Below are 12,905 nucleotides of genomic sequence, written 5' to 3' on the forward strand. Positions count from 1 at the left end.
TTTTTGAATCTCACACTAGGTTGGATCTGCTGCAACAATCGAAGTATCTTCCGAACATTTTACAAGTCTCTCAGCTTCGGTAAGAAAACCAATGGCATGCCATGCATCAGCAACAAGCTGTAGTGCTGTACTGTTTTCTTCTGAGGAAGAACACCATCCCTTCTCATAGTTTCAATCCCTTCTCATAGTTTCAAGAAACTCTTCTGATTTACATGGCTGTTTTGCCTCTCTATATCCCCAAATTAAAGTCTCACAATTCTTTAAATTTGGCGATGCATCCATTTGACGCATCTTCTCAAATATTTTAAGAGCACAGACCATTTTTATGGCACTACACCATCCACTGATGATGGTAGTGAAGATGACAACATTAGGATGAACATCTGATTTGGCCATGAGTTCCAGAAGTTCCTCAGCTTTATTGGGTTATCCAGTACGTAGATAGCCTTTTGCAAGAATGCTGAATGCGTGGATGTCGGGTTTTATCCCAGCCTTTACCATATCATCAAACACTTCTTTGAATCTGTCCATGAGTCCATCGGAACTCCAGGCATTCATGATGGTGCTGAATTCATGATGATGCTGAATGTTATTACATCAGGTTTTATCCTGAGCTCTTCCATCAATGTAAGTGTCTGCACGAATCATAATGTTTAAAAATGAAATAGAATTCACCATTCTATCTACGCTACGCAAAATTACAAATAAGAGAAACATTCCACAAAAATGAGAATTCAACACGTGATCACCGAAACTAGAAGGTTTACCTTGTGTACTCCATCAGTATCAGCTTTGTCCAAATATCCTTTGATAAGTGAGTTGAAAACAATAAAATTTGGTTGCGCTCCAAGATTCTTCATCCTATAAACAAATGCCATTGCATCTGCGAGGTTTCCTTCATTACAATAACCATTTACAATGATACCACATGTACGCTCATTTGGCTGCACCTTGGAAATTGGCATCTGAAAAATCATAGATTCAGTTATGCTGGTTTCCTCTTTCTCTGCATAAGCCTTTGCGATCATGTTATATGTCACAGTATCAGGTTTCCCACCACCAGAAACCAACTCATTGACTATTTTCCATGCTTGTCAGGTGTTTCCTTTGTTACACCAAGCTGGAACAAGTATATTGTATGTCCTGTCATTCGGTTTCACACCGTCTTCCTTCAACATTATCTTCAATAGCTTCAAAGATTCCTTGGGCTTATCAATGATTCCAGACCCTTTAATTAAGGTATTGAAAGTGTTGGTGGTCGGCTTACACCCTTTCTCTCTCTTCATGGAATATTTTCATCGCTTCCTTGATCCCAGATTCAGAGAATGCATTGATCAATGCATTGAAGAATATAGAGTCAGGATTGAGGCCACTTTGTTCCACTTTAGACAGAAGAGAAGGAATGGACTTGAAACGTTTCTGGATAGTCAGTGCTGTTAAAACGGTAGTGTATGTGAGAAGAGATGGCCTGTGAACTTCCTCTTTTTTTTTTTAAATGAAATTATTTTCATTAAATAAGGTAAAAAGATAGTGCATGTACAACTACACTGGGCATCCCCAGGAGAAAAGTTACCATGGGTTCGAAACCCTGCCTATGCTATTACAAATCATCAATAACTAAAATCGCAGTGAGAATACGACGAAAACATAAAATTTTAATATTCTTAACTATGGCTTCAACATCTGGCTTCTCACTCTCAAACATAACATGATTTCTTGCATTCCAAACAGTGTAAACCGTAGCTGCAAGAGCAACACTCCTTATCTTATTAAGGACTAAATTACCTCGGTAAACTCCTCTAAAAGCTTTAAGCACAGCTGATGAAGATCCCATGGACTTCCTCATCTCAAGCCACTTTCGAATTCCATCTCAGATACGAGTCAAGACACTGTACTTGAAGAATAGATGATCAAAATATTCAGCATTGACAGTACAAAGTGCACAAGATGTATCAGTGATATGTCCAAGTCGATCCCGAGTAAGGAACTTGTTATGAGCAAATAACCAAAGGGCAACTCGGTGTTTTGGGAGGATGAAAGATTATTGAATTAGCAAAGAACTGATATGCATGACGAAGCCCTGTTTTGCCATTAAACCAACCATCTAAGCACGTGGCCGCTGCATGCACCGACCCCAAAGCACCCACCAACCTGTCCCTGATACACAAAATCTGCTTAACCAACGGTGAGTCTTCCCCTCTCCATGTCCACCGCCAAACATCACCAAACATGTTGTACGTGTGATTCACCCATCTAATCCACATGCTGTCTTTCTTCATATGAATTTTTCATAATGTTTTGCAGATCAATGCCTCATTCCATGCTTTAAGATTTTTCAGCCCCAATTCTTCATCCTCAATCGGAGCTTGCTTGGCCACACAAACTTCCTGCACATAGAATGAATAGCATTTAAGATGTTAGTCGGGATCGGGAGAATAAATAGCCAAAAACTGTCCACTCCCTGAATCACCGATCTAATGAGTTCAAGTTTCCCTGCATACGACAAAGAATGACTTGACCATGCTTTTATCTTGTTCCTCACAGCATCTACAAGTAGGCTATAATCCGAGGACCGCAGCTTCCTCGAAGCTAACGGTATCCCAAGGTAACGGAAAGGGAGCCACCCTGGCAGAAACCAGTTATTTGCAAAATACTCTGTTGGACATATGGTTCAATGCTGGCCATGTAAATGTTCGATTTCAGTAGATTAACTTGCAACCCTGCCATATCCCCAAACTCATTCAAGCAGTTCATAACCATGGAAACACTTTGTACGTCACCCCGAGAAAGCAAGAGTAAATCATCTGCATACGCTAAGTGTGTTACATGAAAGATCTTACATTTCGGATGGAAACCAAACGAGCTTGCTCTTGACATGCGCTTGAGTGACCTAGAAAGTACCTCCACACAAAGAGTAGTTAAAACATTAAAAACTGAATGCACTTCACGAGGCTTCCCCCTTTCGATCAAAATATTCATCAATTTGGTTCTTGATCGAACTATTTGATAGCAATCGTTGCTCAAGCCAATGGGGCAAGAGGGTACAGTGCTAGAAATCAGTGGCAGAATAAGAAGGTGATTAATTGTCTCTCTTTTGTGAGCGCGTCCTGTACGGTGAACCATTGATACAGTGATCAAGGCATAGAAACTTTTGAACCAATATGCAAATGGAGTTTACCACAAAAGGACCTCAAAATTGGAAAGGTGAATCACCCTTTGAATGTAAAATTGAATTCAGATAACGACAAGTACATTGACCAAGAAATAAGAAACCAGCTCACGGTGATTTTTACCACATTGATGTATTGGGTTCTTCGAGGGTTATAGTCCTCCATAGTTTTCCGAGTCTTGAAATATAGTCGAACCTTCTGTGATATCTTTTAATTCGGCATATTTGTAGTCCCTTCAACTTTAAGTCCCAGAATTTCTAGGTTCAACTCCTCATTGACGACGGTGGTCTCACATTGAGATATCCTACAAGCATAACAAGAAAGTTTTCTCGGTCGATATTTTTTACAATAAGAACCAACAGGTTCGGGAACGGAAGGAACAAGAGGGCTTGGTCGTAGCCAACCAACCATCCACCCAAGGACAGATTCGATTACTTTTAATGTATTCTGTCAGACAAAATTGACATACATAGAAAATATAAACGAAATTTGAATAGTTTTCCATTCATGGAGGCAAAGAACACAAATCAGTTGTTGTCAACAACAAAACTGATTCAATAGGCTTAAAAATTTTATGTATCTTTGATAATTAAATACTCCAATGATACCATATCAAGCAAAACATTTGACAGGCAATACCCACAAAAGTGACAAGTGACATCTTCTCTCAAATTTTAGTTAGAAGAGAGTTTGAAAGAAAAACGAAACAATCAAGAAATTTTCTCACAAAACTGGCTAAGTATACTCCAGAGAAGTGCTGGTTATATTCTCATGTTCCATTTTTGAAAGATGCACGCTTCAATAACCTATGTTGTATCGAAGAATATTTATGCAACTCGATCGGATTGGGTAAAGCCCGCGAAGCAACGTGCAATACGATCGAAAAGATTATACAATGATTAAAGACAATTATTTTCTATTATATTAGAATTTTCTATTTTAATCTTAAATTTATGAGATGTCAATAACATTTAAATAAGTTAACATATGAAGTTATTTATTTAGATTTGAAAATTTAGTTCAATCAATTTAACTGACGAAATAATATTATATTTGGGTTGAAGAGAATATTATTTATTATTTAGAAAATACAGTAATCGATCCCGTTGAATTGAGATTTTGTAAGCAGGATCCCTCCTCACTCTGAAACCCCATTCGTCTCCCTCGGCACATGAGGGATTTCTGCCGCCATGATCCGCCTTCCCCTCTCCCACTTCTCCGTCTGTTTTATCTGCCTCCTCTTCTCCATCTATACGTACCAGTTCCTCTACTCCGGCACCACCCAAACTTCTACGCAACCCCGTGCCGATAATTTCATTATCCGATTCATTCAGTACAAGAAAGCTGATGAATTCAGGGAATATCTTGCACGCAATGTCAAATCAAAAGGGTGGGAATGGGTTGGGAGGAACAACCCAGCCATGCAGTTTCCAACGGATTTTGCGTTAGTGGCAATCCGGCAAGGTTTTGTTGACTTACTGACCGGGGAGTTTATGAAATTGGAGCTGGTCAAGGATGTTTCCTTGGATTTAAGCTTCCAAAGAGATGTTCTTTACGAGAAACGTGGGGCCTTTGGCGATGGAAAGAAGAGACCCGGCAAGATTTTAACCGCCATGTCGTTTGAGAATTACTTAGCAAACGGCAGTGGGGTCGAACTCAGCGCAGGGAGGAATCTGTTGATGCAGGTGACCTTTTGACATGTCTTTGCCTTTTGGTTGTGAACTGATATCCGTGATGTCTTCATTACATCCAAACAGAAAATGTTGGATAACACCTGAAATGAATGCAATTTTATTAATAATGGAAATCATGCTGATAGGAATTGATACCATAAGGAGAAGAAATAGGAAATAATACGCTCATTACTCTCAGTTACCCACACAAATGATAAATCATGCATGTTCTTGTTTAACGAGTTTTGTTGTTTTTTGCTCTTAACCAAATCTTCTAGAGATACTCATATACAATTGAATAATTGTTTAAAAGAAGTCTTGATTCTACATAACTCGTGCCTTGCATGTCTTTTGAGTTCATTATCTTTGCTGAACTTGGGAAGGGATAGTTGCTCTAGATGGTTTGGATCTCGATGCCTGTTATTTTTTCGGAGTCTTGATGATTTTCTGCAAATCATTGAAGAAGCCTGTTTCTACTTTTCCACATTTGGTATATGGAATCTTATTGGCAGATTAACCATGATCATTAATGAGTTTAGAATCAATTTTGTCCGCGTAGGCCTTTGCCAAGTCTTTCTTCAAGTGTTCATGGCTTGTCCAACCTGTAAAATGTTAGTAGAGTAGAGTGATTGTGTAAGTAGGCACAAACATTTTTAGTTACTGAGATTTGTGTATGTCCGTGAAGAACAGAGCATCTACTCATAGAACAGTAAAGATGAATCAATATCTATGCTCAAATATATGATTACCGTATTGAATGTTTAAGAGAGAGTTAAATGAAAATACCCAGTTATTTGTTCTTTTTTTACTTGGAAAAATAGGATTGTCATGCATCTTCTCTTAATGTGTCATAAGGTACTATTGGCATGCCTTAGGTTGGGTGAGGGTGGTTTTCTTTTCCTTTAACTAACAATTAGATCCTTTTTTATCCATAGAAAAAAGGAAATTGTAGTTCTTATTTTTTATTTCTTTAGTTCTTACTTGTAGGACAACATGCTTTGTTTTCCGTAGCTTGTATTCACATGAGAAACTTTCTGAACTGTTGTTTATGTTATGTTTTACCTGCTTCCCTAGCGCTTTGAATAACATGTAAATACTTTAGACCTCTATTTGGTAACTTAGGAATTGGCTATGAAATGGACACCTCAACATTAGTCTCTCTTTTTCACTTCCATTTCCCTGGTTAAGCGTATCTTCACCTATCATGATTAACCATATTGCAGAAATCTCAAGTTACATCTCTATTTGGAGCAGATACCCTCTGGTCAAAGGGGTATACTGGCTCTAAAGTGAAAATGGCTATTTTTGATACCGGGATTCGCGCTGATCACCCACATTTCCGCAATATAAAGGTTTGTGTTTGCTAACAGAAAAAAGATTTCATGCCACATTTCCTTTTCATCTTCTTCTTTTTCTCATTTCAGTTGTTGATAATTACTCACCATATTCAGGAACGCACCAATTGGACCAGTGAGGATACTCTTAATGATAATCTTGGACATGGGACATTTGTGGCTGGTGTTATTGCTAGTCAAGATGAAGAATGCCTTGGTTTTGCTCCAGACACTGAGATTTATGCTTTTCGTGTGTTCACTGATGCACAGGTAACAGAAACTGTATACTGCAAAACATGTTGTGACTATTAGTTACAAGAACATGATAAGAGGCATACTCAAATTTATTTGAATTATTGCTGACCTTTGTTTAATTTCATTGCTGTGGTTGAAATCATTTGCAAAGTAATATAAGGTTGAATAATATGCAAAGAAACATACATCCGACTGAATTCATCCAATCAATTTATGCACATGCACCGATTACAATCTTACATAAAAAATAATCACAAGAAAGCAAAGAATGGAGCTCATTCCACTCTATTTTGTTCCTGAAGCTTGCATGATGGTTTCTTCTGCAAATGTTTCCATTTCTTATTGTTACTTGGAAACATGCTAAGGAAGTTTATGAGAAACTTTTTCAGCTCATTGCAGGTCTCGTACACATCATGGTTCCTTGATGCATTCAATTATGCTATTGCACTCAAGATGGATGTGCTGAATTTGAGCATCGGTGGACCTGATTATCTTGATCTCCCGTTTATTGAGAAGGTCAAACTGCATTGACCTTTTGGTTTTGCTTCAACACCTTTTTTCTGACCGGTGTATGATGATAATATTCAGAATTTTTTGGGGCTTCAATTTATGTACTTTCCCCTAAAAACTTTTAGCTACTTAACATTTTTTCCCTCTGGTTTTCTGCTTTCTGTTCAAGAGATCTTGGAAAAAACTGAAGTAGTTTATGGTCTGGAATTGATTCATTAAAACATGTTTTCTTCGTACTATGTTATTGGATTTCTCCAGCGATATAGACCATTTATGGATATTCACTTCATGTTATGATATTGAGTTTTTTTCTCGCATTCCAATCCATTTATGGATTTAGCTAACTGCACTATGCTTGTTTTAAAGATCTATTTTACCTGAATTCAGTTGCATGATTAATTTGAGTTTGAACTATGTGGTGTTGGACTTGCCAATGAATAAAGATGTTAGGCACGAGGAATGTGTTGTAATTGTAAATAAATAGAGTGCAATAAAAGTAAACAGACTGGAATAATTAGAATTGTTCCCATGGCATTCATCTAGATGAGGACTGAATATTCTCTTGAAAAAGTCTGTCCGATCTGGATCGACTGTATGTATCAAACATTCTGCATTTCATCGAAGAATGAGTTTATTGACAACTCGTTAAAAAATATATCATTTTTTTTTAACGAACAAGTTTTCTTGCTTTAAAAACATTGCATGTCTTTCTCTACGTTAAGAATGGAATATCATCCAACATCTGAATTTATGGCTTTTCTGTTGATTAAAATTATTTTTGGTTCTTGTTCTTGTTTTTACTAGGTATGGGAAATTACAGCTAATAATATTATAATGGTATCAGCGATTGGAAACGATGGACCGCTTTATGGAACTCTGAACAATCCTGCTGATCAAAGTGATGTTATTGGTGTTGGTGGCATTGATTATAATGATCACATAGCATCATTTTCTTCACGTGGCATGAGTACTTGGGAGATTCCTCATGGGTACTGTATCTTCATTTCTTCTGTCTATGCTCCTGAATTTTGTTCTCTTTTTTAATCTTTCATTCTTTTGATTATAAGTGATTATGGATTTTGTTTTCTTTTTGAGATGATATTCAGAGAGTTTTGCCAGTTCCATTGATAGACATAGATAAAAATGATCATGCAATCCTTTTATGCCTGAATTTGTTTTGAATCTGAAGTCAAACATTATCACATATTAAGATGTTTTGTATGGGAGATGATCAAATTCAGGGTTGCGACTTGGGCGACTAAGCTGACAGAGTTTAATTATTATCTATTTCAAACTTAGTTAGGGATTGGAAGTATATATGGTCATGATGATACTGTCGTAGCGTTTTTATATTTTGCGGATTACTCATCCGCTACTTTTGTAACAAGTCTATTATTATAATAAAAAAGTAATGTTTCCTATAAAAAAAAAATATTAAGATGTTTTGTGAGACATCATTTTTCTTAGGGACATGTACCAAATGTGTAGATGTGAATGTTGAAACAATTTCATTTTCATTTAAAGTTGATGTTTATCGTTTATTATCCGAAAGAGGAAAAAATAAAGCATGATGTCAAGTTTTTTACCCAGTTGCGAACGTTAGATCTTTGTGGTTGATTTGGGAAAGGATGATACTAATGCCATACACTAGGTCATTTTTGTTCGCCAGCGTTATCATATCCTTGTTACCCCTTTTTAGGAGTAAAGTTTTTACTCATCTCAACTATTGTAAAATGCTTCTACTTTGAAGTGTTAACACATGGAAAGCCATCCCACAACATTGTTCAGAGATACTTCTGCTCTTAGATTATCTATTGAGTTCTTTAAGCATCCTTTCAAATGATATAGAGGCTGCATATTGTGGAGCATGAGAAGTTGGGGGAGGGAGGGGGGTCAGGGGAGATGCTAGTATGTGAATAGAAAGATGTTTGGGCATGACAAGTTTGTAGGCAGTTGGTCATCATGTTCTAATCATCATTCACAGTGTGTGTAAAACATATGTGATTGTGAAACTATTACCGTAATAGTTCATCATAATCATTGTGATTGAGGATCTACCAATCATCGAACAATTCACTGCATATAACTTATTTATGGTGGGTGGATCATGGATTTGTGATGAGGACACCTTTTTAATAGGTACGGTCGCATTAAACCTGATATTGTTGCTTATGGACGAGAAATAATGGGATCCAAAATTAGTAGAGGTTGTAAAAGCTTATCTGGAACCAGTGTAGCAAGTCCTGTGGTTGCTGGCATAGTTTGCCTTCTTGTTAGTGTCATTCCTGACGACAAGAGAAAAGAGATTATAAACCCAGCCAGTATGAAACAAGCGCTGGTTGAAGGTGCTTCGAAGCTCTTAGGTCCGAACATGTACGAGCAGGGGGCAGGAAGGGTTGATCTGTAAGTAAATTTGAATAGCATTATACATAATATTTGATTGTCAAATTCTTAATGCTGATGCTGAATTGTGTCAGGCTGGAATCATATGAAATTTTAAAGAACTATGAACCTCGAGCTAGCATATTTCCCAGTGTCCTCGACAACATGGATTGCCCTTATTCTTGGCCTTTCTGCCGTCAACCTCTGTATGCAGGGGCCATGCCTGTCATATTTAATACCACCATTTTGAATGGAATGGGTGTAATTGGTTATGTTGAAAGTCCTCCATCTTGGCATCCTACAAATGAGGAAGGCAATCTTCTCAGCATTCACTTCACCCACTCTAATGTTATTTGGCCCTGGACTGGTTATCTGGCACTTCACATGCAAATCAAAGATGAAGGGGCACATTTTTCTGGGCAAATCGAGGGTAATATAACTGTTGATATCTACAGCCCACCTGCTCAAGGAGAGAAAAGCCCTCGAAGAAGTACCTGTATACTTCAATTGAAACTAAAAGTTGTTCCTACTCCTGCAAGATCAGTAAGGATCCTATGGGATCAATTTCATAGTATCAAATACCCTCCTGGATATATCCCAAGAGATTCCTTGGATGTTAGGAATGACATCCTCGACTGGCATGGGGACCACCTCCATACAAATTTCCACATCATGTTTAATATGTTGAGAGATGCAGGATATTATGTGGAAACTCTGGGTTCACCCTTTACTTGTTTTGATGCTCATCAATATGGGACGCTTTTGTTAGTGGATCTTGAGGATGAATACTTTCCTGAAGAACTGAAAAAATTGAGAGATGATGTCATTAATGATGGACTAGGTATTGCAGTGTTTGCTGATTGGTACAATGTGGATTCTATGATGAAAATGAAATTTTTTGATGATAACACGAGAAGCTGGTGGACTCCAGTCACTGGAGGTGCAAACGTGCCTGCGCTGAATGATCTCTTGGCCCCATTTGGAATTGCTTTTGGAGATAAGATTCTGAATGGTGATTTTGTGATTAATGCCGAGCAGAGTCGATATGCATCTGGAACTGATATCGTGAAGTTTCCTGGAGGAGGATACTTGCACAGTTTCCCTTTCCTGGATAGCTCAGAGAGTGGTGCGACCCAGAATTTTCTTTTGTCTGGTATGAGTAAGGTGAGTTGATGTGGTTTGTTCTTGATCTCTCTTAAATTGTCATCTTGTCTTTGAAAGGGTCACAAGAACTGGATGGCTGGTAATTAAGATGAAATAATGGCCATCAATACGTTCCAAATTTAATGGAACTGTATAATTGTTTGAGCGTCCTTCCCATACACCTCTGATGTGATGATAAACGTTTGGCTAGATGACCATGTGCCTGAATATTGTGTAAACCGCTCACTTCCTGTCACTTTTCTTTCACATGGTTTGAGTTTTCTCTGGCTAAACTTTTGTCAGGGAATCAGTTAATCTCAAGACTGGCCTTCTTTCCACTTAATATCTTAGTATGTTGGTTGTGCGTTATGATTTTCTTTTCTTTTTAATATCCATAGCATGATTTGAAATTCCCTTCTCCGTTTCTGTTCTTAATGATGAGTTCTTATCAATGCAGGCAGATTCCCCTATTCTTGGTCTCTTGGAGGTTGCTGGCGGACGAATTGCAATCTATGGAGATTCAAATTGTTTGGACAGCAGCCATATGGTTACAAATTGTTATTGGCTCCTGAAAAAAATACTTGATTTTACTGCCAAAAACATAAAAGATCCAGTCCTCTTCTCAGATTCAAGTAGACAAGATCAACCACTATACCTGAATGATAATCAATTACCCTCCCGTAGAACTGATGTAAATTTCTCAGCATACTCCAGGGTTGTTGGGAAAGAGTTGATCTGCGGTAGTGACTCAAGATTTGAGGTACGGGGAACAAAGGGTTATGCTTTGCATGTCAGGGGAAGAAATCGTAGATTGCCTGGCTATGCTGGCATTGATTTGGGCGGAGGTTTGAATTTTACTCGTGAAATTCCAATTTTTAGTGACTCTAAGTCAACTGAGAAAGATGATGAAGATCCTTCAGGGAACCGATACCTGCATTATTTATATAGAAATGATGTAAGAACCATACTTTTGACATGACTGCTCTAAATTTAGTTAGTTATCATAAACAGTAATTGGTACTGCACTGACTGAAGGTTACTATCAATTTAACTTTGTTTGCAGCTCGATTTACCAGAATTAGTTGCCAGCCATTGGCTTATCCCTGTTGTTGTTGCTGTTGCTGGTGAGTGAGCATCATTGGCTGATTTCCCATGTCGATGGATGATTTGTAGGCCCATTCCTGTGGTTGGGCTTTAAAATTTTGTTCTGCTGTTTTGCAGGGTTTCTGCTCCTCTGCAGTTTTTGGAAAATTAGGCAGAAAGGCCGGAGGAGGAGAAAAGGATCAGGTTCTTCTCGTTTAACTATCCCTTAGTTTTCGATACAGAATTAGAAAATGAAGACATTCTACAAATGAGTACACAAGTTTTTCCTAGTGTATTATGACATTCTTGGGTAGCTCTAATTACCGGAATCAGTTTGTATCGATGGTCATATATTTTACCAAGGGCTACTCGTTAATTTTGTACGAAGAAGAAAGTATTTGATTTTCAGTCACTAATGCACATATGATTGTCATTTGATGAACAATAGGAAATAATTTCTGAAATGGTTTATTTTGTTAGGAAATGAAAACGCAAGTCTTTGAGCAATTGCCGCTTAGAATTTGCAGTATGTAATAGGTAATATGTTTTTTTGCTCTGGTAAAATTAGGAGTTATATGGTCTGGCAACTTTGGTATGGTAGTAAAGAATAAGCTACATCAATCATTATATTGTACTATACATATATATTCTTTTTCTCAATCACGCATTTTTTAAAATGACTTGCTTGCATGTGCTAAGTGCAAACTTATCTTTGGTACACTATGATACTCCTGGTACGTGGGATTAGATTATTTATATAAAAATATGTGAGGGATAAGTTATTTTTATATGAGGATATTTATCATTTGAGATTATATGTTTTTGTTTGGTTGGTTTTTTGTGAATATTGTGATTAATTTAACTTTTCTCGAAAATATCTTTTGGAATATCCAAATTTACATTACTTTTTTAGACAACATAAAATAATAAAATAACTTTCGTGCATCAAAAAACTTTCCTCTTCCTAAACTAAACTTTGTCAGCGCCATAGCTTGCCAGATCTAGCATTTGAACAATCATGCTTCTTGCGACCAAATTTGTGGAGGGCGAATGAGTAGGTGAAAGCATTGCAGTCTCATAATATCTTAATGTCTCGCGCACATGGAAATCATATTTTTGCTGTTAATTTTTTACGTCTACCAATTTTGTGAATCTTCATACGTGATGCAAGTTCTTCTTTTGGGTACTGGTTTTTTAGGTCCTTCAAGCGTTAATTCATAACAGTGAACGGCCAGTCACTACGCTCTACATAAATGTAGGGATGGCAATAGGACGGGACGGGGTGGGTTTGCCATCCCCATCCCCATCCTCGTTCCCTAATTATATCCCCGCTCTCATCCCCGTACTCATCCCTG

The 12,905-nt window shown here is 37.6% G+C and overlaps 1 protein-coding gene and 1 pseudogene across 1 annotated transcript; one reads left to right on the top strand and one right to left on the bottom strand.

Annotated features, from left to right (window-relative positions):
• Positions 1-66: 66 nt before the first annotated feature.
• Positions 67-3,123, bottom strand: LOC142548196 (uncharacterized; annotated as a pseudogene).
• A 1,149-nt stretch (positions 3,124-4,272) lies between these two features.
• On the top strand, positions 4,273-12,106 carry LOC142549434 (subtilisin-like protease SBT6.1). Its single transcript, XM_075658378.1, has 10 exons — positions 4,273-4,855; positions 6,067-6,195; positions 6,295-6,447; positions 6,832-6,948; positions 7,747-7,931; positions 9,082-9,345; positions 9,420-10,488; positions 10,925-11,422; positions 11,531-11,591; positions 11,689-12,106. The coding sequence occupies exons 1-10, from the start codon at positions 4,361-4,363 to the stop codon at positions 11,778-11,780; spliced, it is 3,063 nt and encodes a 1,020-aa protein (XP_075514493.1). The 5' UTR covers positions 4,273-4,360; the 3' UTR covers positions 11,781-12,106.
• The last annotated feature ends 799 nt before the right edge of the window (positions 12,107-12,905 follow it).

Source organism: Primulina tabacum, chromosome 6 (genome assembly GCF_025594145.1).
Source record: "Primulina tabacum isolate GXHZ01 chromosome 6, ASM2559414v2, whole genome shotgun sequence".
NCBI lineage: Eukaryota > Viridiplantae > Streptophyta > Magnoliopsida > Lamiales > Gesneriaceae > Primulina > Primulina tabacum.

What these genes read in the sequence shown, in the direction of transcription:
- LOC142549434 (XM_075658378.1), top strand. Translation starts at nt 4,361, where the DNA reads ATGATCCGCCTTCCCCTCTCCCACTTCTCCGTCTGTTTTATCTGCCTC. An exon ending in GGGGCAGGAAGGGTTGATCT is followed by an intron (nt 9,346 to 9,419) that starts GTAAGTAAATTT and finishes GAATTGTGTCAG; the next exon opens with GCTGGAATCATATGAAATTT. An exon ending in TGTTGTTGTTGCTGTTGCTG is followed by an intron (nt 11,592 to 11,688) that starts GTGAGTGAGCAT and finishes GCTGTTTTGCAG; the next exon opens with GGTTTCTGCTCCTCTGCAGT.